Here is a 24,450-nt window from a genome sequence, read left to right as displayed (position 1 = left end):
GTGCATGCCTTTAATCCCAGCACTCGGGAGGCAGAAATAGGAGGTTTGCCTGAGTTTGAGGCCACCCTAAGGCTACATAGTTAATTCCAGTTTAGCCTGGACCAGCGTGAGACCCTTCCTCAAAACAACAAACCAAAAGGTTATACTCCTTTTTATTTATTTTTTTTTTTTTTGAGGTATGGTCTCACTTTTAGCCCAGGCTGGCTTGGAATTCACTGTGTAGTTTCAGGGTGGCCTTGATCTCACAGCAATTCTACTACCTTTGCCTCCCAAGTGCTGGGATTAAAGGCATACAACCACCATACCCAGCATAAAAGGTTATATATTCTTACAACTCCTCTTCTCCATACCCATTTCAGTGATAGCCCTTCTCAGTGACGTTATTGGTATTCAGTGTGGGTCATGAAGGCCTCTGTCAGTCTCTGGGAGGGGCTGTGCCTCCCACTCTGGTTCTTACAATCTTTCCACCCCTTCTGCAATAATTAACAGGACTTTTTAAGGCATTGTGTCTGAAAATTTTTCTACTAGAGTACTTTCTGGAAATTGGAACTATGGCCCAGTTTCTAAATTTTATATATTTATTGAATTTTATATATATTTTATATTTTATTTTTATTTATTTACTTGAGAGAGAGAGAGGAAAGGAGGGAGGAAAGGAGGGAGGGAGGGAGGGAGAGGGAGAAGGGGAGAGAATGGGCGCACTAGGGCCTCCAGCCACTGTAAACAAACTTCATACACACACATTCCCTTGTGCATCTGGCTAATGTGGGTCCTGGGGAATCGAACCTGGGTCCTTTGGCTTTGCAGGCAAATGCCTTAAGCACTAAGCCATCTTCCCTGTCCAAATTTTATATTCTTTATACAGCATATATTTATATTCATATTTACTTAGGTTTTGAAATTAGTATTACTATAAAAGGTGCCATGTTCTGGTATTTAACCTGGTCCCCTTAGACATTCTCATCTGTGAATTTGAGAGATATGGTTTAGAGGATCATAGAAGAATGTGTATTTATTAAGAGTTGGTAGATCTGGTTTTCAGTCTTGTTTTTTTGTCATGAATTTCTGCATGATATGCCATGGACCATGCCTTCATTGTCATATTTTTTCTTACGGGGAAGTGGGTTTTGTGACCTCATTTAAGCTTGCATTTAAATAAATACTACGTTAGTGGCTTCTTGAGAGAATAAATACAGACTCCTATCACTGCCTCAGTGTCACAGGAAACTTCCCCTGGGAGATGAGAACACGTCTTCACCCCAGATATAGCTCAGGTGGCAGGCCAAAGTACCATTTTGGTGAACCAATGAATTAATTGGGGTCACTTAGACAGCATGGAGAAGGGGTTATTTATAGGAACGTGGAGCCCCCAAAGCAACTGCACCACTGAGAAGTTGCATTCCGTCCTGAATAACCACCTCCTCATGGCCGCTTCAAGGAGCTCCCTGTGTCAAGATGACTCTTCGGATACTCCTCCCTCAGTCTCGGGGTGAGGGTTCACTTACAGAGCATGGGGACCCCAGAGCAGCTGTACCACCAAGAGGTCTCATCCCGTCCTGGATGAAAAATCTCCCATGGCTGCATTAAGAAACTCCTTGTCCTCATCTAGGAGGGTGGAGACCCCCAGACCAGCTGTGCCATTGAGAGGTCTTGTGGTTGCTTAGGAGGAGCTCACTGTGTAGGAGTGACCCTGTGGATGCCTTTCCCTATGTCTTGGGGTGAGGGCTTACAGAGCATGGACACCCCAAGGCAGCGCTTCGGTGGTGCTCACTGCCCCTTGATCTTCTGTGCTGTGTGTACTCTTACCTCTCTTGGATGGCAGGAAACCTCAGGTGTCATTGCATACAACTGGCACAGGGGACACCTGGCATCTCAGATGGGGATCAGATGGCCTTCCCCACACCCTTCTCTTGTGAGATGTCCTAGCTGCTTTTGATAAAAGCTAGGAATACTTCACTGTTTTCAATGTGGAGGAATTTTGCCATACAGCACTCTGCAAATAGAGGAAGTAAGTGAATGTTAGCTCACATTCTGCTGTTTTAGGGGACTGACTGCATGGGTAAAATTAAAATGATTACTTAACTTCAGTTAGCTATAAAGGACTTTCCACCTTGAAAATGCCTTTTCTTCTGATACCTTTAATTTTACCACTTGTCTATACATGTTCTTCATTTATGGACTTTTCTCCAGTGTTCTAAACTTCCCTCACTTTATTATTTCTAAACTATGAACTTTTCTTTCAGGTGATTCCATTGTTTTGCAGAGTTTTTTGCCCTGCTTTGATCATCTTTTCATTTCTGGATTTCCAATAGAAGTGTGGCAATCTGTAATAGAAAAGTTGGCAAAGAAAGGACTATGGCACGTGAGTAAACAGAAGTGGCTATCTTATGGGTAAAGTATGTGCTTAATTCGGTAATTTCTGACTGCTTGCACTGAGAGATTGTAATCTATTATTTGCTTATCATGATAAGCATATCCATGTGGAGTCGAGAGATTGATGTTTTCCGCAGATGCTCTTTACCTTACTTATTTTTTTTTTGAGACATGGTCTCCTGAACCTAGGACTCACTGGTTGGCTAGAGTAGCTAGCCAGCAAGTGCTGGGGCATGCTCTCCTTCTTCCCTCTGGTGGGATTACAGACACTTGCTGCCCGTATTTGGCTTTTGTACCCGAGTGCTGGGGATCCAAACTTCATGTCCTCACACACAAGTATGTTACCCACTAATCCATCTCCCCAGCCCCGTTGTTTTTTTTTTTTTTTTCAAGGTAGGATCTCACTCTAGCCCAGGCTGACCTGGAATTCACTATGTAGTCTCAGGGTGGCCTTGAACTCACAGAGATCTCCTACCTCAGCCTCCCAAGTGCTGGGATTAAAGGCGTGCATCACCATGCCTGGCTCCAGCCCTATGTTTTAAAAAATAGTTTCTGGCAACCTTGCTTCTTGCCCTGTGTCTTCATTGTTATCAAACAAATATAAAGTCTAGATGCTAATGATATTATGAGATAAGGAAGATAAAGAATGTATAGTCAGGAGGCATAAAGGAAAGAGAAAGGAAGGGAGGAGGATACTTAATAGGTTGATATTGTATATATGTAATTACAATGATTGTAATGGGGAGGTAATATGATGGAGAATGGAATTTCAAATGGGAAAGTGTGGGGGTGGGGAGGGGGGGAATTACCATGGGATATATTTTATAATCATGGAAAATGTTAATAAAAATAAATAAATAAAAAAGATAAAAGCTAGAGATAACACCAATGCTTACCAACAACAAGCAGATGATAAAAAAAAAAAAAAGAATGTATAGTCATCTCCATAGTCCTGTCTTGCATTAGCCATTATGGGCCCAGAGACCTGTCTGCGATGCTCAGAGGATTTCTGTATCATTTCAAGAGACTGCCAAACTGTGAGTAACAGTTAAAAGAGACTGAGGGTGTCCTTGTTCCTAACATTCCATTTACTTCTTTGGGCTGATTACTTCCTTTGAGCCTCATATCTTTGTAATATGCAGTATACAAACTTATTCTGAGTTTTGTTGAGAATTAAGAAATTAATGGTCCAGGGACCTAATAATATTAGCTAATGTTTGTCTTTTGATATGACAAGCACTGAGCTCTAAGGGGTTTTATAGTAACTTTACCTATACAGAATGTCAAGTGAATAGTGGTTTACATTAATGATAGGTTGTAAGTGTTCATGAGAACTGTCTGGCCATGGGCTTCCTAGGGCTAGGCAGGCCAGAAATATCCCCAGAAACGAAGCCAGCCTGTCAAGGATTCTAGATTCAGGGAAATTGAATGAACAGAAGAGAATTCTTCAGTTTCTGACAGAGTCATAAATTCCTTGCATAACTGGCCTATATACTAACAATTACACATGTAGTTTCAGGGGGTTCATGGGAGACCCCCTAATGTCTAGCCTCAGGATCCCTGAAGCCCATCTCTATTAAGGTTTTGAGGGAGCAGGAAGCAGGGGTGAGAGGTTGGACTCTTGAGACAAATTACTGGGCCAAGAGTTAGTTAATTATTGTTTCCAATTTATTTTTATTTTATTTTTTAAGTTTTTAAGTATTTATTTGTTAGAGAGAGGCAGTTAGAGAGTATGTGGGGGAGGAAGACAGAATGTGCATGCCAGGGCCTCCAGCCACTGCAAACAAATTCCAGACATGTGCACAATCGTGTGCATCTGGTTTATGTGGGTCCTGAGAAATCAAACCTGGGTACTTTGGCTTTGCAGGTAAGTGCCTTAACTGCCAAGCCATCTCTCCAGCCCCTTTAAAGATTAGAAAAAAATTATTTATTTGAGGTGGGGAGAGAGAGGGAGATGAAGAGGGAGGGAGGAAGGGAGAGAGGGAAAGAGGGAGAGAGGGACAGGGAGAGACAGAGACAGAAAGTGGGGCTAGGGGTAGGGGAGGGAGACTGATAGAGAGAATGGCCGATTTATTTTTAAAATGTTCTGAGAGTTCATGATTCCTCTGATAGGACAGGTCTATGAATGGGAAACTTTATTTCACATCAGCAGGAATACAGTTCAGTTTGTATCTCCCAGGAAGGAGCCCTGTTCCCTCTTTCAGTGCAAGGAAGATATGAGCAGGGCTCCATGGCTGTGGTGGGAGGTGAAGGGATGGGGACCAGAAGCTTTGTAAGGGGATTGATATGACAGTGTTAGTAAGGGACAGAACCTAAGCTCTGAAACCCCTGATAAGGCAGGCTCAGCCACCTCCTTAATAAGCCAGTTAAATATTGAAAAGTAGAAGGGGAAGAGGAACAGAGAGATCCAGTGATAATACCCCCTCCCTTTGGGGATCTGGATGCATGTGGGGGTGGTCCTGACAATGAGATTTAGCTTTAAGTAAAGGGCCGGAGGTATGAATAGGTAAGCAGCGTCAGTCAAGGGGCCTTTCAGCCTATCACTGTCTGGGCTCCATTCTCTCCTGCAAGGTAGTCTGACAATATGTCAGCACCGTGTGAAATCTCTTTCCCAGAGACAAGCTCTCCCTCTGGCTGCCACCAGCTTTAGCCTTCCTTCTAGCATGAGATTCCTATGGGAAATTCTAATTCCTTAGTGCCTTGGGTGCCTTATTCCAACTGTCTCATAGCTGAAGGGGAGGGCAAGACTATCTCTTTAGGATATCTTCATGCCTGTCAGATAGTTACGTGTCATCTCACATAATTAAGAGAAGGCTCAGAAATCCAGCCCAAGAGACAGGTTCAGTATCTTGTTTGAAGTAAGGCCTAGGTAATTCTCATACTGGACTGAAGCATCTTGTAACAGGCAGGCCAGCAATTGGAACTATCAGAACTCTGAGTGTGTCATCTGGAGATGAGTGTGGACAGTGGATGTGTTGAGGGTGAGCACGAAATTGAAAAGAGCTAGAAGCACAGTTTGCCCATAGCCTCTTTTTCTGGATTTCTGAGCCTTCTCTTAATTTTGTGAGATGATATGTAACTAAGAGACTCTTCAGTGACAATCCATGCTCTCAGTAAGAGCGGGCATGTGGCTGAACAGACATTGATTATCATGGCTCAGGCTGACAAACTTGATAGGTAGTTGAACAAAAAAGACACAACCAGAGGTCATTTCATTTTGTTTTCTGTTGGGTCTTGACTATTTTGCTTTCTGTGGAAAGTATTATTTCAACCTTTTCCTCCATTTCAATCAGGCATTTCTGCTATTGTCAGCAAAAAAAGACCGACTGCCAAGCGATATTCATGTGCATGGATTGTCACTGAAGAGTCTCTTTGAGGTAAGAGGGCGTCATGAAATGTATGGCTTCACATGAGGCCATGTCAGCCCTTGGCTTAGGACTTGACTTCCCCAGTAGCTGCTCCACTGTAAATGTGTTATTTATAGTGCTTTTAGGCCAAGACTGGTTCCAAAATGTGTGGATAGAGTTTGAAGTTTCATGTTAATAAAGTGACCTCCGTGGCTCTCCCTGTGTGTGTTAATTTTTCAGAAGTATGTCTTCATTGGGCTTTATGAGAAAGTGGAACAGGTGCCTAGGTTGGTCCAGTGGCTCATCTCCATCGGTGCAAGTGTTGAGACCATAGGACCCTATCCTGTCCATGCCCTTATGCGGCTCTGCATCCAAGCAAGTGAGTTTTCCCTCCTTCACACACCCACCACAGTCCTCTAGTTCAGACCCTGGGACTCTGCTCAGCTTATGTGACACTTAGCCTCTTGAATACCGATCATCCAAATGATATGAGCCGTGTTATTGTGTGTGTGTTCATATATGTGTAGCTGCACATCTGTGTGCAGATTCACATGTGTTTATGTTTGTGAAGGCCAGAGATCAATGTTGGGTGCCTTCTTCAATTGCTCTCCACCTTAATTTATTTACTTTTTTTTCTTTTCACAATTTTTATTAACATTTTCCATGATTATAAAAAATATCCCATGGTAATACCCTCACCCCCTGCACTTTCCCCTTTGAAATTTCATTCTCCATCATATTACCTCCCCATCACAATCATTGTACTTACATATATACAATACCAACCTATTAAGTATCCTCCTCCCTTCCTTTCTCTTCCCTATATATTTCCTTTTAAACTTACTGGACTCTGCTACTAAGTATTTTCCTTCTCACGCAGAAGCCCAATCATCTGTAGCTAGGATCCACATATGAGAGAGAACATGTGGCACTTGGTTTTCTGGGCCTTGGTTACCTCACTTAGTATAATCCTTTACAGATCTGTCCATTTTCCTGCAAATTTCATAACTTTATTTTTCTTTACCGCTAAATAGAATCCATTGTATAAATGTGCCACATCTTCATTATCCACTCATCAGTTGAGGGACATCTAGGCTGGTTCCATTTCCCAGCTATTATAAATTGAGCAGCAATAAACATGGTTGAGCACATACTTCTAAGGAAATGAGATGATTCCTTCGGATATATGCCTAGGAGTGCTATAGCTGGGTCATATGGTAGATCAATCTTCAGCTGTTTTAGGAACCTCCACACTGATTTCCACAATGGCTGGACCAGATTGCATTCCCACCAGCAATGTAGAAGGGTTCCTCTTTTTCTACATCCCCGCCAACATTTATGATCATTTGTTTTCATGACGGTAGCCAATCTGACTGACTTTTCGATAGGGTCTTTTTCTAGCTCAGGCTGACTCTGTATTCCAGTTTGGCCTTGAACTCAGCCTCCAAGTGTTGGGATTATAAACATGAGACATGATACCTAGATTCCACCTTACGTTTTAAGACAGGGTTTCTCATGAAACCTAGTGCTTACTGTTTGGCTAGACTAGCTAGTCAGTAAGCTTTAGGGATCCTCCTGTTTCTGCGTCCCAAGCACTGGGATTACAGGTGTACATTGCCACCCCCAACATTTTACTTAGGCACTGGGCCTTTGAACTCAGATCCCCATGCTTTCACAGCACACACCTGACTCACCAAGCTGTCTTCCCAAACCATGATTTTCTGTGATTTGAGTTTTCCAGTGAAAGCAGAAAGGACACAGCATCATTTCTATGTCTTGTGACCCCAGAGGCTCAGATTGAAAGGAGTTGTCTTCTTAGATCCTCAACTGCAAAGTGGAGCTCCACGTGGGCACTTGGGACAGACAGCTGTTAAAGGAGCATTCCCAGGAGAGCTGTGTTCCCCTTCTGACAGAGGCACCTACTGTGGTACCCACCCCTTCACCTTGATTGCATTCTAGCCTCGAGGGCCTGCTACTGTATTTTGAGACTGTAGCTGAGGGAAATCCTAAGAAATCCTGGGCTGATCCTGATAGAATTTTGTTGTGGATCAAAGAACTGCTGTTTTTCTTTCTTTTTTTAAATTTATTAACAGCTTTCTTAAGTATATTCCATAAGTATACACTAATTTTTTTTCTTTCTAAATATGTGTGTGTATGTGTTACTGTTACTGGGGATCAAACCAGGGCCTTTCACATGCTCTGTCATTGAGCTATAATATTTCAACCCTTACCCATCTTAAAAATTTCGAGACAGGGGCTGGAGGGATGGCTCGGCAGTTAAGGCATTACCCTGCAAAGCCAAAGGACCCAGGTTCAATTCCCCAGGACTCATGTAAGCCAGATGCACAAGGTGATGCATGCATCTGGAGTTCGTTTGCAGTGGGCCCTGGCGTACCCATTCTCTCTCTCTGTCTCTAATAAATGAATAAAAATAAATAAAATTAGAAAAAAGCATTCGAGACAGGGTCTTGCTAAGTTGCCCACTCTGACCTTGAACTTTCTCTAGCTCAGACAGGCCTTAAATGTTCGATTCTCCTGCCTCAGCCTCCAGAGTAGCTAGGATTACAGGCCTGTGCTACTAGATCTGACAGGACTGTTATTTTCACAAAATAGATTTTTAAAAAATTCCATTGTGTTAATAGGATTTAAATTTTAAGATGTTTTTATTCTGTCATTAGCATGTATGTTCACATTTTAGATAGAAACTTTTTTTTTTTTTTCTTGCCAAGCATAAGAGGCAAAACTGTTGGATAACATTTTATAGCCTGAAATGTCCAAGAGAGCTCGTCTTCCCAGGAGTGGGGTGTGGGTGCCAGGGCCTCGGGCTTTATTCTTCCATATTTTCTTTTTGTCACATATCCATTTCATATATTGGGGGACCTTTAGAAGATTTTTGGTTTTTTTTTTTGTTTTTTCAGGGTAGGGTCTCACTGTAGCCCAGACTGACCTGGAATTCACTATGTAGTCTCAGGGTGGCCTTGAACTTACAGCAGTCCACATACCTCTGCCTCCCCAGTGCTGTGATTAAAGACATGCACCACCACTCCCAACACCTATAGAAGATTTCATTCCTATTCTTTAAAAAATTTTTTTTTATTTGAGAGAGAGCGAGCAAACACTAGGGCTTCTGGCCACTGCACACGAACTCTAGACACATGCGCCACTGGTTTATGTGGATACTGGGGAATGGAAACTGGGTCCTTAGGCTTCACAGGCAAGAGCCTTAACTGCTAAGCCATCTCTTCAACCTTATTCTTTTTTTTTTTTTTTTTTTGGTTTTTCGAGGTAGGGTCTCACTCTGGCTCAGGCTGACCTGGAATTCACTATGTAGTCTCAGGGTGGCCTCGAACTCTCAGCGATCCTCCTACCTCTGCCTCCCAAGTGCTGGGATTAAAGGCGTGCGCCACCACGCCCGGCTTCAACCTTATTCTTATACAGGATTGGTGGGCAAAACATTTAAATGTAAAGTATGATTAAAAGCAGTTTAATCTAATCACCTCATTTTCAAATTAGAAGCTTACAAAGAAGAGAAGTAGCCTGTGTCATGGTCTTCATTATATCTGCTCTTTAAGTTAGCCCCTGTAGTTATAGACCCTATCAGTAAGAGCAAATTCAAATATTACCCCTGATTGACGTCTCATACCTATGTCTTTCTACACCTGTTTGTGGTGAGTAGAAAAATGTGTGTTGGGTTTCCCATTTGGTTTCTTTAGTGTGGGATACATCATTAATTTTTGCAATTATTTTTTCTCTCTAGGAGAAAACCAACTTTTCATGTGGCTAATGGATCTCAGGCCTGAATTGAAAGGCCACATCAACCAAAGAGATGACGCTGGCTGCACCGTCCTGCATATCACTGCTTCCCACTCCCCGGGATACTCCATCAAGCGTGAGTAGTGGTACTGCACTGGAGAGTGTGTTGTGGGCCTGGGGAGTGCAGGCATGAGAAAACCCAACACAACTCACCACTGTGTTTTGTCCATCCCACCTGTGGTAGGGTCAAAAAAACATACTTGCCCTTGAATACGATTGTGAGAGAGGCTTTTGGCAGAAAAGAGGTAGACTAAAGGAAGAATTGCTGGGCTCCTGTGCCCTTTTGGCTTCAAATTGCGTCTGTGAGGTTGAATAATTCAAGGACAAGAACTCTGACTTTATTATACCCCTTTCCTTATCACATGTTATGAAATGCCTTTATTTAAAGCCAAATCTGTTGATTGCTTGAGGTGATTGTGAACAAGGCAACAGACACAGTTCCTACTTTTGTGATACTCAGAACCCCCAACACAGGAATTGCATCCTACTGCACTCAGGGTTAGACAGCCCACGTGGAAGAGGGGGGCTGGTTCCTGTTCTTGTTGTTATGGTACCAACCATCTTGTTAAACTGTGTAGGCCAGGGAGACTGCTCAGTCCTACACACTCTCCCTCTCTCCCCCAAACTCTCAGATCAGTTGGTCTTTGTTTTCTGTCTCAGTGACAGAAAACCTTTATTTTTTCATCCCTATAATGATAATTAACTCTCAGTAGGAGTAGAAGGGAGATGATAGGGAGTTGCAGGGAACTTGTGTTTGGTGTCTTTATAGTTTGGGGCTGATTTGGGGAATCAGGCTGGGCTGTGGTCTTCTGGTGGCAAGAAACATTAGAAATCTGAACTTTTTAATATATATTATTTATTTGAGAGAGAGAGACAGAGCGAGAGAGAGAGAGAGAGAGAGACAGACAGACAGAGAGAAAGGCAGATAGAGAAAAAGAGAATGGGCACCCCAGGGCCTCCAGCACTGCAAATGAGCTCCCCTTGGGCATCTGGCTAACATGAGTCCAGGGAATCGAACCAGTGTCTTTAGGCTTCACAGGCAAGCACTTTAACCCCTAGTCCATTTCCCCAGCCCAGAAATCTGAATTTTTTTAAACTTTGAAATTTTTTGATTTTTTTAACTACTAGATTTAATTAAATAAAGCCTGTGGGCTAGACATAGTCTGAAGGCCTTCTTTTGGGGACTTGTTGCAGTTACCTTCTTGTTGCTAGCATAAAACACCCAACTAAAAGCAGCTTGTGGGAGGAAAGGGTTTATTTTGGCTTACACACTTGTGGGGAACCTCCTTGATGTCAGGGGAAAATGTGGCATGGACAGAGGCTAGACATCACTTATTGGCCAACTTCAGGTAGACAACAGCAGCAGTAGAGTATGCCAAACCCTGGCAAGGGGAAGCTGGCTATAACACCTATAAGTCCTCCCACAACAACATACCTCTAACAAGGTTCCAATTCCTAACTTGCTATCAGCTGGGGACCAAGCATTAAGAACACGCAAGTTTATGGGGGACACCCGAATCATATCATCATAGGACTTTTGGTTTTATTGGGGCACCTGAGAACTCAGGGCCTTCTGATTTCAGCTGGTCTCGAGAGAAGTCTAGAGAGACTTGTTTCTCTAATGTGACTCCTCACTGAACCAGGATGTATGAATCTACATCTGGGGAAATAGAATGCTTATGGATTTAACCCAAAAGATCTAAAATATCATTTCGGTATATAACACAGAAAATGGCAGGATAAGGTAACATTTAACATTATTTTTTTTTCCAGAATCCATTGTCTTCCATAGCTCATCACCAGTGCCCCAGAGCAGACATGGCCATAGACCATCCTCACACACCTGGTCTCACATGCTACCTGGTATCAGCCATTCTTTCTGCAGTGTGAGGGTTGGATGGGTCTAAATAATTGTATGAAAGGGTAATTTTGAGTAATTGGTATGTTAATATTTTAAAATAGAACTGTTATCTTACTATTTTATTTGTATATAGTAGAACATAAATGTTATAGCAATGTGATATTTTCAATATCTATTTTAAAAAATATTTTTATTTATTTATTTGAGGGAGAGAGTCAAGATAGAGAATGGGTGCTTCAGAGCCTCTAGCCACTACAAATGAACTCCACCTTGTGCATTTGGCTTATGTGGGTCCTGGGGAATCAAACCTAAGTCCTCTGGCTTTGCAGGCAAGCACCTTAACCCCTAAGCCAACTCTCCAGTCCTTGGTATCTATTTTTAAAATTATAGTAAGCTCTTTTAATAGGCAAAACTTAACTTGGGCATTTCTTCCTTTTTTGATACTTCCAGTTTTTTCTTATTAATTAATTAGGTTCTTCCAGGTAGTGTCTTCCTAGCATAGGCTGGCCTGTAATTCACTATGTAGTCTCAGGGTGACTTCGAACTCATGGCAATCCTTCTACCTCTGCCTTTGGAATGCTGGGATTAAAATGCACAACCAAGCCTGGCATGGCTTTTCATTTTTTTGAGGCCAATGCTCACACTGAAGCTCAGGCTGACCTGGAACTCACTGTGCACCATGTTGTCCTCAAGGTGATCCTTTTGTGCAGCCTTCTAGATGCTGGGATTACAGGTCTGATCCACCATGGCCGGCTTCCAGTGCATTAAAAAAAATATATTTTTAGGGCTGGAGAGATGGCTTTAGTGGTTAAGGTGTTTGCCTGCAAAGCCAAAGGATCCCCGTTCGATTCTCTAGGACCCACATAAGCCAGATGCACAAAGTGGCACATGCATCTGGAGTTTGTTTGTAATGGCTGCAGGCCCTGGTGTGCCTATTCTCTCTCTCTTTCTGACTCTTTCTCACTCTCAAATAAATAAATAAAATATATTAAAATATTTTTATTTATTAACAAGGAGAGAGAGGGGAAGAAAGAATATGAATGGATACACCAGGGCTTCTAGCTACTGCAAACGACCTCCAGATGTATGTGTTATTTTGTGCATCTGGCTTTTATGCGGGTATTGGGTAATTGAACCCAAGTTGTTAGACTTTGCAGGCAGGCGCCTTCGCCTCTGAGCCATCTCCCCAGCCTGCCAGTGTACTTTTCTAAAGGAAGTTTAACCTAATATATTTAGTACTTGAATATCTTATTGGCCGTCTATTGATGCATTTTCTGGAATGGAAATACTCATGTAACCTTAAATGTTAAAACATCTTTGTGATTGTAAGGTTCCAAGGGTTTAATTTGTTTTCTGGATTGGTTTATGACTGAATTTATTACACCAACTTTATGAAAACATAAATGTAGTAAGAATTTCTGCAGCTATTCACTAAACATAAAGTGTAGGTTTGGAGATGGGAAGGTAAGGGGTTGGATTACAGTCCCTAGTACAGGGCTCTGTAAGCATCAGATTTCCTTACTGCTTTCACTGATATCCCACAGGTCAGTAATTTTTACCTTCTTTGAGGAAGTATACAATAGTAACTGTGTTAGTTTCTTGTGCTGATGAATAAAGTATCATAAATGCACTGGCTTAAAACAATACCTATTTAATGGCCTCTGGTTCTGTAGGTCAGAAGACTTGGCATGATGTAACCAAGTCATCTGCTTACTGTCTTGAAGGACTGCAGTCAAGGTGTTGGCTTTGGCTGTGTTCTCATCTGGACTTCTAGGTCCTCTTCCAAGCTCATTTTGTGTGGCAGAATTAAGTTCTTCATGGATCTCAGATCAAGGCCTCTATTTCCTTCATGGATAGCTGCCAAAAACCTCTCTTAGCTTCTGTAGGCCACACACACTTGTCCTGTGGTTTCCGGTGCCTTTAAAACCAGCAGGGGAGAATTTCTTATGCTTTAGGCCCCACTCGTATGTTGCATCTTTGACCTTTTCTTTCTCTGATCTCTGGAACTTTGACATCAGAAATTCATGAGATTAAGTCAGGCCCACCAATATAATTTCTGTCCTAAGGTTACCTAATTTAGAACCTTAAAGATTTTCACAGCTCTATCATAGCAGCTCATACATTAATATTTCATTGTCTAACTCAAAGAAGGTGTAATGTTTAGGAAGTATAAGATTTTAATTCATTTACAAGTAGAGATATAGGTAGAGAATGTGAGAGAGAATGGGTACATTAGAGTCACTGCAAATGAATTCCAGACACATTTGCTGCTTTGTGCATCTGGCTTTACGTGAGTACTAGAGAATCGAACCTAGGCCTTTAGGCTTTGCAAGCAAGCACCTTTAACTGCTAAGCCATCTCTCCAGCCCATTTTTTAATTTTTGAAAATGAGAGATAGGCAAGCATGACTGGGGAGGTGGGAAAGGAGAACACCATGAGTAGACTGATACTTGAAGAAAAGGTGCCTTGTCAGGCCATAGGTTTTAGTAAATGTTATGTAGGGAAGTTGGAGGTCCATCATTGATTCGTACAGTTCTCTGGATCTGTGCACCCCAGGGTTCCATTCTGAAAGCCAATTACATCTATGACAGAGACACCTTTATACTTGACAAATAGGTATATTAGAGGAGCAAATGGAACTCTGATAGCCAGAGGGTTAGGGATGGGAGGGTAGTAAAAATGACAACGACAACAGCACCCTGATGCCAAAGTAATTGCCACTTTTTTCTTCTGTCCCTGGACAGGATTTTATTTATTTTTTTCTGGAACAATATTCTGTTTTCTCTCTTGGGAATAAAGAAATCTGAAGTCACAGCTTGCTGTTATCCTTACAGCTGTAACTGTTGCCTAGTAACAAGATTTCCCCTCTCCTTGCTTGTTGCCAAGGCGAGGGGAGAAAGGTAGAGAGGAACATACTTCTGAACCTCTTAAAAGCTATTGTCCTTTCCACTCCATACAAGACTCCTTGCTTTGGAGAGTTGGGTAGACTTCCCAAGACTGGCAGTTTAGGTTCCTTACCCAAGAGGGGCCCTAGTCCCTTGCCTTCAGGCAGCTGGGAGCAGAGCGCTCATGGGTACATCTCCTTATGGAAGGAACCATGTTAATTCTCCCTTCTCATTTTGGCCTTTCCTAGGACAAACAGAGGATGTGCAGATGCTCCTGGGCTTTGGGGCAGACCCCACTCTGCTGGATAGACACTCCAGGACGGCTGTGGATATCCTCAGGAGGAATAAGAACTTCAGAGCCATTGAGAGAATCAACAGTCACTTGGAAAAGCTGGCTACACGTTCTAAGAACTTACCAGGTATAGCTCCAGTGAATTAACTAACTGTTGGGAGGAGGGATAGGGGAACTGTGTTCCTGTGATAATAGATACAAACTGGTTTATGTCTTCTTAGTACACATAGATGGAAGTGAGAGCTTTCCTCTCCAATATTTGCATGTTTGGAAAGACAGAATGAAACAACTCTTAAAGAGCATCTATGGCATTCTGAGAACTTTTCCAGGTCTGCATTTGGATATTATAGGCGATTTCCCCCCCCCCATATATGCACATAACAAAAAGGAAAAAATAGAATAAGAGATAACAAAAGTCCTGAGAACATTACTGCCAACGATTTCAAATATTCTTATACTTCAATTTCTTGACTTAACAATTTGGGAGAGACTGCTGTGTAAGATGTGTGTAGCGGTGTCAGTTCTACTTATTTGATTTTATATGGTAATGTCATTTGTACCATATACATTCTGCCCCTTACCTTGTAAGTGTGCCATACTTCATCTATGGATTGATTCTAAAATTGGAAACCAGTGTGTGGCATTTGCATTGGTAGTATGTTACCCTGTGTACAACCAGTTGCATGTCTGAACCCATTGAAATGAATCACTAAATGTCCCCCAAACTTTGCTCCTTAAATGTGATACTCTTTAGCAGCCCCATTTGATAAAACATGAGCGTCCTGTTTCTTGTAGTTCGTGGACTCATGCATGACTTTCATGTCTCCTGTTATCTGTAGATTTCTTTTTTTTTAAAATTTTTATTTATTTATTTATTTATTTGAGAGCGACAGACACAGAGAGAAAGACAGATAGAGGAAGAGAGAGAGAATGGGCGCGCCAGGGCTTCCAGCCTCTGCAAACGAACTCCAGACGCGTGAGCCCCCTTGTGCATCTGGCTAATGTGGGACCTGGGGAACCGAGCCTCGAACCAGGGTCCTTAGGCTTCACAGGCAAGCGCTTAACCGCTAAGCCATCTCTCCAGCCCTGTAGATTTCTTTTTTGTTTTGCTGGAATTAAATTTGTCATGGTGGAGGCATGGATAGTAAAATTATGTAATTTTTGAAAATATCTTTTTAATACTCATACTGGTTGATAGTTTGTTTGGATATAGTCATTGTACTTCTCACTCTGCATGCTACCATCAGTAGCATGCAATAGTTTTCAATGGCAGCCTTTCCTAGTGTAGCCAGTAATCCATGGTAGCTTTAAATTTATAAAATACACCATATAACCTTGTTTGAACATTGGAAAATAGTTGTTTTATTGCCTTCTAGTCCCCATTGTTTCTGATTAGAAGTATGATGCCAGTCATTTTTCTGCCTTTCTAGAATATTCTTTGTCCTTGAGTTCTGAAATATCCTTGGGATGTATCAGGGTTGTGGGATCTTACTCACTTTGCTTGTTTGGAATTTGTTGATCCTTTTCATCTCTTTCTTAGCTTAGGAAAAATAACTATTAATTTATTTCCCTCCATTATTTTTATCTGTACGACTAGTCTCAAATCATCAGATGAGCTTCTTAAATTTATAATATATGTCTGTCTGCTTTTCTCTATTGTTTTCTTTCCCAAATCTTTAATTTGATTCTTTTTTTTTTTTTTTTTTTTTTTTTTTTCGAGGTAGGGTCTCACTGTAGCCCAGGCTGACTTGGAATTCACTATGGAGTCTCAGGGTGGCCTCGAACTCACGGCAATCCTCCCACCTCTGCCTCCCGAGTGCTGGGATTAAAGGCGTGTGCCACCATGCCCGGCTTTAATTTGATTCTTAAGATTTTCCTTTTAATTTGTGTTGCCCATTACTGCATTTTTCCCTCTTTTTTTTTTTTTTTTTTGTTTTAAGTAGGGTCTCCCTCTAGCTCAGGCTGACCTGGAATTCACTATGTAGTCTCAGGCTGGCCCTTGAACTCATGGCAATCCTCCTACCTCTGCAACCCAAGTGCTGGGATTAAAGTGGAAAATAATAGTTCTTAAGAACTCTTTCTTAAAATTCTGATTGTAAAAATTTACTCCTGCCACATCTTGCATACATTTACATAAACATTTATATTTATTTATAGAACTTTCTTTTCTCCCTGAATTATGTTGCTTAGGGGGTTATCTGATATCCTTTTTTTTTTTTCTTTCATTTTTCAAGGTAGGGTCTCTCTCTAATTTAGGCTGACCTGGAATTCACTATGTAATCTCAGGGTGGCCTTGAAATCATGGTGATCCTCCTACCTCTGCTTCCTGAGTGCTGGGATTAAAGGCGTTGAGCCACCACACCCAGCATCTGACACCTTTTCTTCTCTTTGGTGCTGTTGCTTTTCCCTAACCCTTTTCTGATTTTTATTTTTTATTTTTATTTATTTTTTTTTTTAGAAAGAGAGGGAGGGAGGGAGGGAGGGAGGGAGGGAGGGAGGGAGGGAGGAAGGATTGGGGCTCCAGGGCTTCAGCCACTGCAATCAAATTCCATATGCATCACCTAGTGTGCATGTGTGACCTTGTGCTTGCCTCACCTTTGTGTGTCTGGCTTATGTGGGATCTGGAGAGTTGAACATAGGTCTTTAGGCTTTCCAGACAAGCACCTTAACTACTAAGCCATCTCTCCAGCCCCATTTTCTTAGTTTTGTATAATTATAATTGTGAATGAAGGACCAGATCAATGAATGCTTAAGTAGTGTGTGTGTATCCCATGGAGATTTAAATTTCTTAGAGAGATGCCCTCTTTTGAATGGGTAAATGAAGGCATTTCCATGAGGGAATGATATTTATTTTTTATTTTTATTTATTTATTTATTTGGGAGGGGGGAGAGGAAGAGGCAGAGAGAGGGAGAGAGAGAGAATGGACATGCCAGGCCCCCAGCTACTGCAAACGAACTCCAGACACATACACCCCCTTGTGCATCTGGCTTACGTGGGTCCTATGGAATTGAACTAGGGTTCTTTGGCTTTGCAAGCAAATGCCTTAACTGCTAAGCCATCTCTCCAGCCTGAAGCAGTGAATTTTTAGTCCCTCCAAAATGAATGATCAACCTTCAAGCTATAACCTACCATGTTGTTTTTAAATGACTTCATGTTTTAAGAAATTGAGATTTCTTTTCCTGGCAGTATAACTAGAAACCATTATGAAGTGCTTTATGAAAACTTACGGGTCTCAATTTCAGAATGGCTTCCACAATTTGGGAAACTTAGAAGTAACCAAATAGGTTACCCATGAATTTCTAGTTTTTAAAAATTATTTTATTTTTATTTATTTATTTGACAAAGAAAGAGGGAGAGAGTGAGAGAGTGGGTGCGCCAGGACCTCCAGCCACTGCAAATGAACTCCAGGCACGTGCACCCCCTTTGTGCATCTGGCTGGGTAATCGAACCTGTGTCCTTTGGCTTTGCAGGCAAATGCCTTAACTGCTAAGCCATCCCTCCAGCCCATGAATTTCTGGTTTTTAAAAATATTTATTTATTAGAGAGAGAGAAAGAGAGAAAGAGACAAATAGAGAGAAAGGGCCAGTAGCCACTGTAAACGAACTTCAGGTACATGTGCCACCTTGTGCATCTGGCTTTATGTAGGTATTAGGGGATCCACCTTGGGTCCTTTGGCTTTGCAGGCAAGTGCCTTACCCGTTAAACAATCTGTCCTGTCCAATCTCTAGGTTTTAAGATAACAATAGCAATTTAAAAAACCCACCAGTTAATAGGAAGGAAATAGCTGATACCCTTAAAAATGTATTAATTCTCAAATACTTTGTATATTCAATAGTTTGGTTTTCTTGTTAAATAAAACCAAATTGCATGAATATTTGATAACCCTAAAGACATTTCATCTGGGGTAGACTTCATTATTTTGTTTCTGTGGTGCTTGGGGTTGGAACCTAGAGTCTTGCCATGTTAAGCAAACACTGTACCAATGAGCTACAGTGAGCCCTAGCTTTGAGACAGAGGTTTTTTTTTCTTCTAATTTTTTGTTTTTATTTATTTATGTAAGAGTTCTTTTTAAAAACATTAATTTGCAAGGAGAGAGAAATATTGGGTGTGCCAGAGCCTCCAGCTGCTACAAATGCACTCCAGATGTATGTGCCACTTTGTGCATCTGGCTTTATGTGGGTACTGGGGAATCGAACCCAGACCATCAGGCTTTGCAAGCAGGCACCTTAACTGTTGAGCCTCCAGCCTGAGACAGTGTTCTCATCCTTCCTGCATCTCCCACTTCTTCAGCAGTTCAATCAGTAGCCTGTGTTTGGAACCCAAAGAGGAACCTCAATAGAATTTAGGCCTCTGTCCAGTGGGCTCATGAGAATTCAGTCGTCCTTGCTTGGCATGGGATAGTAACGCACTGTTTCAAGGTTGGCCACCTGCCTTATCCGTTAGCCTGGATGATCTTGGAAGCATTCAGGCCCAAAGTCCCAGTTCTCATTGGCTCCAGTTCACTCTGTAGGATATTTGATTACTTGATAGTGTTATTAAACATTGGCTGTGAAGATTTTTCTTGCTATGCTAAGGGAATATGAAAGGATAGTACAGAAATACTGTGAAAAGTGAAATGATAAAATCAAACAAGAAGTGGAACACGGCAGAAGTCTTAAAGGGCTAGTAAGCTGGAGTCTTTCTGTGTTTTCCATGTGCTCGTAGCAGTGGAATCTCTGTGTACATCAACCCCTGCATTTAATTTCTGAATGGAATTATGTACTGGACATCAGTGTTTCTTTGTGTGTCCATATGGCTGCACAGACTTGTATGCACACATTTTGTTTCTAAGATTTTGCTCATTGCATCAACTTTAATAGCTAAGGCAAGGCTGGGAGATTTTTCTAGATTTGCTTGTTTTGTTTGGTAAGATAGCCAGTAGTCACATGAGGCTAGTATGTGTATCTTTTTGGATAGGGCAGCCTTTGCCATCATGTGAGAAAGATGGTTTTGCTAGATTTCTGCTATTTTGCAAATTTGACATTTCCCGCTGTTCACGTGCACACACAAATACGTGCATGCAGGGTTTCATTCCATAGCTTCAGAGAGGTTTTGTTATTTCTCACCAGTTGCCAAGGAGTGCCAGAGACTGTTTTGAATAACAAAGCTTTAGCCCTAGTCAGTTTTATCAATTTGTGCTTGCCTGTTTTTCACGGCTACCACCAGATGGTAGCATTTCTCTAGGGCTGTTGCTGCTCAGGTTTTCCCTTAGGACCAAGTACAAGGTTGGAGCCTTGGTCTGTGGTCTTCTCTCAGGTTCACTAGTAAGTTCAAATCCAGCCAGAGAGAAGCCAACTATTTTCTGCTCTGTGCTTCCTTTATGTTACTACATCTGGGGACATTGGCTTCAAGGATGCTTGTAGTTTTTGCTTTTTATGTTAGTATTATATATATTTTTTTGAGGTAGGATCTCACTCTAGCGCAAGCTGACCTGGAATTCCCTATGTAGTCTCAGGGTGGCCTTGAACTTACGGTGAACCTCCTACCTCTGCCTCCTTAGTGCTGGGACTAAAGGCATGTGACACTATGCCTGGCTAATACTATAATTCTTTAAAGAAAATGTATAAAATGTAGCAAAAATAATGCTAATTTTCTGCAAATTCATGTACCAGGACATAAAAAAATCAAGCATTTGTGAACTTTTTAGTTTTATATTTTAAGCATAAAAATATATTTTATTATTTGAGAGAGAGAGAGCAAGAGAGAATGGGAGTGCCAGGGCCTCCAACCACTGGAAACGAACTCCAAATGCATGCATCCTTGTGCATCTGGCTTATGTGGGTCCTAGGGAATCACACCAGGATCCTTTGGTTTGCAGGCAAATGCCTTAACCGCTAAGCCATCTCTCTGCAGCCCTATTTTAGGCACAATTTTATTTCATTTTATAAAATGGGATTGGCACGTTAATTTAACTGAATCTCCTTCTGTGTAATAAAAGTTCTTAATTTTGTCTTTGATACCTTGGATGAGAGATTTGGGGCAAAATTGAAATTTATGTTTTTGAAAGTTTATTTCTATTCCCTAAACTTTTTGAGCACTGTTGGCAACTTCTGTAGATCTCTTTCATTTTAATTTCCAATCTGCTTATTTATCTTTGCTAAATATGATCATTATAGAAAATTTGTAGCCGGGCGTAGTGGCACATGCCTTGAATCCCGGCACTTGGGAGGCAGAGATAGGAGGATCACCGTGAGTTCGAGGCCACCCTGAGACTTTAGTGAATTCCAGGTGAGCCTGGGCTAGAGTGTGACCCTATCTTGAAAAACCAAAATAAATAAATAAAAAAAATAAAAAAATTGTAAAACATTTCATATAATACCATTTTTTTGTAATTACACTTTGGCATATTTTTATTCACTTTCCTTGTTATCTTTCAATTCATATTTATCTTTTTAACAGTTGTGATTATATTGCATAACAGCCTTTTGTCTCTCATTAGAGAGACAAAAGAGAAACTTAGAAAAAAGAAACAAATTTCAGTATAATAAGTCACTCACAACCTTTCTACCATGGAGACTATTTGTCACATTTAGATCTTCCGTCTAAAGTATTAAAAAAGCTTTATTGACAACTTCCATACTATAAACAATATACTATGATCATAATTCCCACAGCTATTTTCCACCTCCCAAATCTCCCCTACACTGAGTCTTCTTTCTAACAAGTCTCTCTTCTGTTTTGATGTCATCATTTTTTTCCTCCTATTATGTACGTCTTGTGTAGGTAGCATCAGCCACTGTGAGGTCGTGAATATCAAGGCCACTTTGTATCTGGAAGACAGTGTATAAGCACTCCTATCTTCCTTTCTCTCTCACGTTCTTTCTGCTACCTCTTCCACAATGGTCCCTGAGTCTTGGAGGGTGTGAGAGAGATATCTCAGTGCTGAACACTCCACTGTCACTTCTCAGCACTTTGGTGAGTTTTGAGTCACCTCGGTAGTCTCTGCCATCTGAAAAGAGAAGCTTCTCTTAAAAAAAAGTGAGAGTAGCATTAATAAATGGGACATAAACGTAAGTATTTAGAGGCAGTTTGGCAGGCACAGTATATCCCATCTAGCCAGACAGCAGTAGTATCCCCTCTGGGGCTACCTACCTACCAAGCCATAGGCTTCTCATTAGGTTTTCAGTACCAGGCAGGAATTCCCTCCTGTGAAGCGTGCTTCAAGTCCAATTAGAAAGCAGTTGGTTTCCGCCATAATAGACTTGCCACCTATTGCACCAGTTATCACATTCGGCCATCTGTAAAGCTTGCAGGGTCACTGCTGATTAACACCTGCTGATGACTTTTCTCCCCAAACAGGCCGCAATAGCTCTTCCCAGCATCCTGATAGCTAGTCAACAGGGAGGAGGCTTCCAGCCCAGCTTTAGCTTGATTTTTCAGTGATCTGCAGCCTAAGCACATGGAGCCTTCAGCATTAGGGTCAACCAATGACCTTGGATTTTAACTTCTTTTTTTTTTTTTGAGATAATGTTAATTTTTTTTTTTTTTTTTGAGGTAGGGCTTCACTTTACTTTAGGCTGACCTGAAATTCACTATGTAGTCTCAGGATCGCCTCCAACACGTGGTGATCCTCCTACCTCTGCCTCGCAAGTGCTAGGATTAAAGGCATGCACCACCACGCCTGGCTAATGTTACCTTTAAAAAAAAATGTTTGCTTATTTGGAGAGAGAGAGAGGAGGGGAGGGGGGAAGGAGGGAGAGATTGATTGATTGAGAGAAGAGAGACAAAGAGAATGGGTGGTTCAGGGCCTCTAGCTACTGCAAATGAACTCCAGCCACATGCGCCTACTTGTGCATCTTGCTTATGTGGGTCCTGGGGAATCCAACCTGGGTCCTTTGGCTTTGTAGGCAAGTGTCTTAACTGCTAAGCCATCTCTCCAGCCCTTTAAGCATTTTTTATGTTGTTGATAACATTCTCTGATTCTCTCCCAAACATTGGTGGTTTTCCTAATTTACAACTGCCTTCTTGACTAGTTTAAATCATGTAATCATGTGTTTATTATGCAGCTGTATCTATTTGTTCCTGTTTCCAATTCTTCCTGTTCAGTGTCATGTGACTTTCATGTTAAGCTAATGTTTCTGTAAAGCTTCTAATGGCTTGGTGCATAGAGACAGGCAGCATTCCCATGAGTTCAGTATCGCAGTCAGTATCGTGGGAAGACTTTTTACCAAGCGTTCTTTTTTTTTTTCCCCTATACTGTGTGTGCTCATTGTCTTCATAGAAGAAGGCAGAGGCAAATTTGGTCCTAGATGCTATCTAGTACATGACAGTAAGGGCATGGGAGCAGAATGCTGATTTCGCTCAGTCCTTCAGCCTCTTGGTGTGGGCTGCTTTTAAAGACCTTCTTGACCCCTTCGTGGGTCTGCAGTCTTTGCTGATCGTGGATGTGCTTTTTCTCACCTATGAGCTCTCGGCTTGAGTTCTCTGCTCTGTTGTTTTTTCACCTCAGCAGGCCACCCTGGTCATGTTCTCATGGCAGAGGTCAGGGTCCTTAGCAAGCCAGTAGACGTATGTAAGCTTCCTGAGGACCAGGCTCAGAGCTCGCACAAAATAGCATACATTGCAGTCTGTCGGTCACAACGTCATGAAGCAAGGCCAGAATCAAGGATGGTCACAGGGAAATCACTCTTTAAGTTTTTTTTTTCTGTTATTATTACTAACAAAATATTTGTGTGGATACATCATGTGTTGGTAACCTCTTTTCCCTCACCCCTGCCCCCATTCCATTGGGGACGCTCCTCAGTGGGGTTGCAGGTATTCACAATGGGTGGTGGTTTATGCATTGTGGGAGATGCAGTCAGTTATTTTGGGAGGGATCATGATGTCTCAACCTGTGACCCTTACAATCTTCCTGTCCCCTCTTCTGCAAAATTTCCTGAGCCATGGTGGGTGAGATTTAGGTCTGCTTTGGTGATGAGCTCTTAGGAGCCTCTGGATCTCTGCTTTGGTAGGTGTTGAGCATCCTCAGTGTCTGTCTCCTATACCCTGGAACTGATTATCTGGTTCACCATGGAAGCATCACTCTTGCTCATCTTCCCAATTCCTCTGTGGATTCAGTTGTGGCTTGGCTGAAGTGTGAGGGGTAGTTGATCTCCTTGGGTCTCACTCCCTTCTGAAAAAGAACAACAGATTCTCCAATGGAGAGTGAAGTCAGTAGTTTCAATGGGGTAAACACTGTTAATTTAGGAAGAATTTGATGTATGTAACCCTTCTTTTAGCCAAAGACTAGTGACAGCTTGACACTGAAGAGCATAATCTTTGTCCCCATAGGATTATGATCTGGTTCCCAATTCCAGATATGGGTTTTTACAGTGAATGGATCTCTTAGCCAATCAGAAAGCTGTTGGTTACCCACCAAGGCTGTGTGCCACTATTGCACTGGCGTGTACATCCTTTTAGGGTGTTTGTTTCTGAGTATCTTAGACCTCTGGTTGTTAGGACCATTGTTGGCCACTTTTCCTTGTAGCTCAGGTAACTGGAGGAATTGCAAAGTCATGTTGTAAAGGATGTGGATACCCAGAGAGTTGGAGAATGATGGTTATTGCATCCTACCATCTCTGTATATGGAAGCATCATTAAGCAGTGTTCTGCAGGACTGCTGAGACTGAAATTTTCCAGAAGACTCCTGAGCAGCTGGGACAGTACATGAACTCAGGAAACTAGTTGTTGAATAGAAATTTTCTGAAGCCAGTAGTTCAGAGGTTCTTGCACTGCTTTTCTTATCTGCAAGGCATTTTTCTTCATATCATTCAGTTGTGTTAAAGATGAGTTATGCGTATTAAAATTCCTAGGGACTGGAGATAGAGTCAGTGGTAGAACTCGTGCCAAGAATTTGTGTA

The 24,450-nt window shown here is 41.7% G+C and overlaps 1 protein-coding gene across 2 annotated transcripts in view; it reads left to right on the top strand.

Moving 5' to 3' along the window:
- The window catches only part of Trank1 (tetratricopeptide repeat and ankyrin repeat containing 1), a 117,784-nt gene that overhangs the window by 51,907 nt on the left and 41,427 nt on the right, over positions 1-24,450 (top strand). For both annotated transcript variants that reach the window (XM_045136938.1, XM_045136937.1), the window contains exons 4-8: positions 2,244-2,362; positions 5,667-5,750; positions 5,961-6,099; positions 9,478-9,609; positions 14,528-14,698. In XM_045136938.1, the coding sequence (XP_044992873.1) occupies positions 2,244-2,362; positions 5,667-5,750; positions 5,961-6,099; positions 9,478-9,609; positions 14,528-14,698 (645 nt within the window). The remainder of the gene's footprint in view (positions 1-2,243; positions 2,363-5,666; positions 5,751-5,960; positions 6,100-9,477; positions 9,610-14,527; positions 14,699-24,450) is intronic.

This window comes from Jaculus jaculus, chromosome 17 (assembly GCF_020740685.1).
Source record: "Jaculus jaculus isolate mJacJac1 chromosome 17, mJacJac1.mat.Y.cur, whole genome shotgun sequence".
Lineage (NCBI taxonomy): Eukaryota > Metazoa > Chordata > Mammalia > Rodentia > Dipodidae > Jaculus > Jaculus jaculus.
Note: the sequence above shows the minus strand (reverse complement) of the source record. Positions and strands in the feature narration are given on the sequence as shown.